At 58.8% G+C, this 869-nt stretch overlaps 1 protein-coding gene across 1 annotated transcript in view; it reads left to right on the plus strand.

Moving 5' to 3' along the window:
* Atoh1 (atonal bHLH transcription factor 1) overlaps nucleotides 1–275 on the plus strand; it is a 1099-nt gene extending 824 nt beyond the window's left edge. The window contains exon 3 of the mRNA XM_013029721.1: nucleotides 6–275. Within this exon, the coding sequence (XP_012885175.1) occupies nucleotides 6–275 (270 nt within the window). The remainder of the gene's footprint in view (nucleotides 1–5) is intronic.
* Nucleotides 276–869: the final 594 nt, after the last annotated feature.

Raw genomic sequence — 869 nt, forward strand, 5'->3', positions numbered from 1 at the left:
CGCGGCCGCCCGCGCCCGCCGGCTGCCGGACTCGCTTCTCCGCCCCGGCCTCCAGCGCGGCGTACTCGGTGCCGCTGGGCTCCCTGCACTTCTCCACGTTCGAGGACAGCGCCCTGGCGGCGATGATGGCGCCGAAGAACTTGTCGCCGTCGCTGCCCGGGGGCCTCTTGCAGCCCGGGTCGGAGGAGAATAGCAAAACGTCACCCCGATCCCACAGAAGCGACGGAGAATTTTCCCCCCGTTCCCATTACAGTGACTCGGATGAGGCCAGTTAGGAAAGTTGAAAAGTTCACAGCCCCGCGGTGAACGATCCCGCACCCTCCACGATGATGGTTTTAACTTGGGATAAGTGTAGTTGGTTTTGCTCTCCGACGGTCGTTGGTTAGCCACGACTTGGCTTCGTAAGGCAGCTACGATGGGGTGGCTGGCAAAGGCGATTCCAAACCCCCCCCCCACCAGCCCCTAATTGCTTGTTGGAAACTTGCTGATAAAAATTTCGCCTCTCCCGCCCGCCCGGGGATGGTCCTCCTGGTAGCTAGACGCCCCTGGGCATGCCGAAGTGTACCCGGCACCGTTCATCGTCCCTGCTGCCAATGCCCTGCGGAAACCCCTCGTGGCCCTGTTGCCAGATAACTGGGTTGACTTTCTACCTGTGTCCTGGCTATCCATCCCTGTGTGTTGCGCGTGCCCATGGATGGAAGCGCTGGTCTTCCAACGCTCATCTCCCCACCCACCACCACCTCCCACCACCAAAAGCGTTCTGTAAGTCAAAGTCAATGCTCTCCCAATAGAGTAGCTAGCGTATGGCCATGAAGCTGTTGGGGAAAAAAAAAAAAAAAAAAAACCAGGGTTTCCCAAAGGTATGAACA

This window comes from Dipodomys ordii, unplaced genomic scaffold (genome assembly GCF_000151885.1).
Source record: "Dipodomys ordii isolate 6190 unplaced genomic scaffold, Dord_2.0 Scaffold122, whole genome shotgun sequence".
Taxonomy (NCBI): domain Eukaryota; kingdom Metazoa; phylum Chordata; class Mammalia; order Rodentia; family Heteromyidae; genus Dipodomys; species Dipodomys ordii.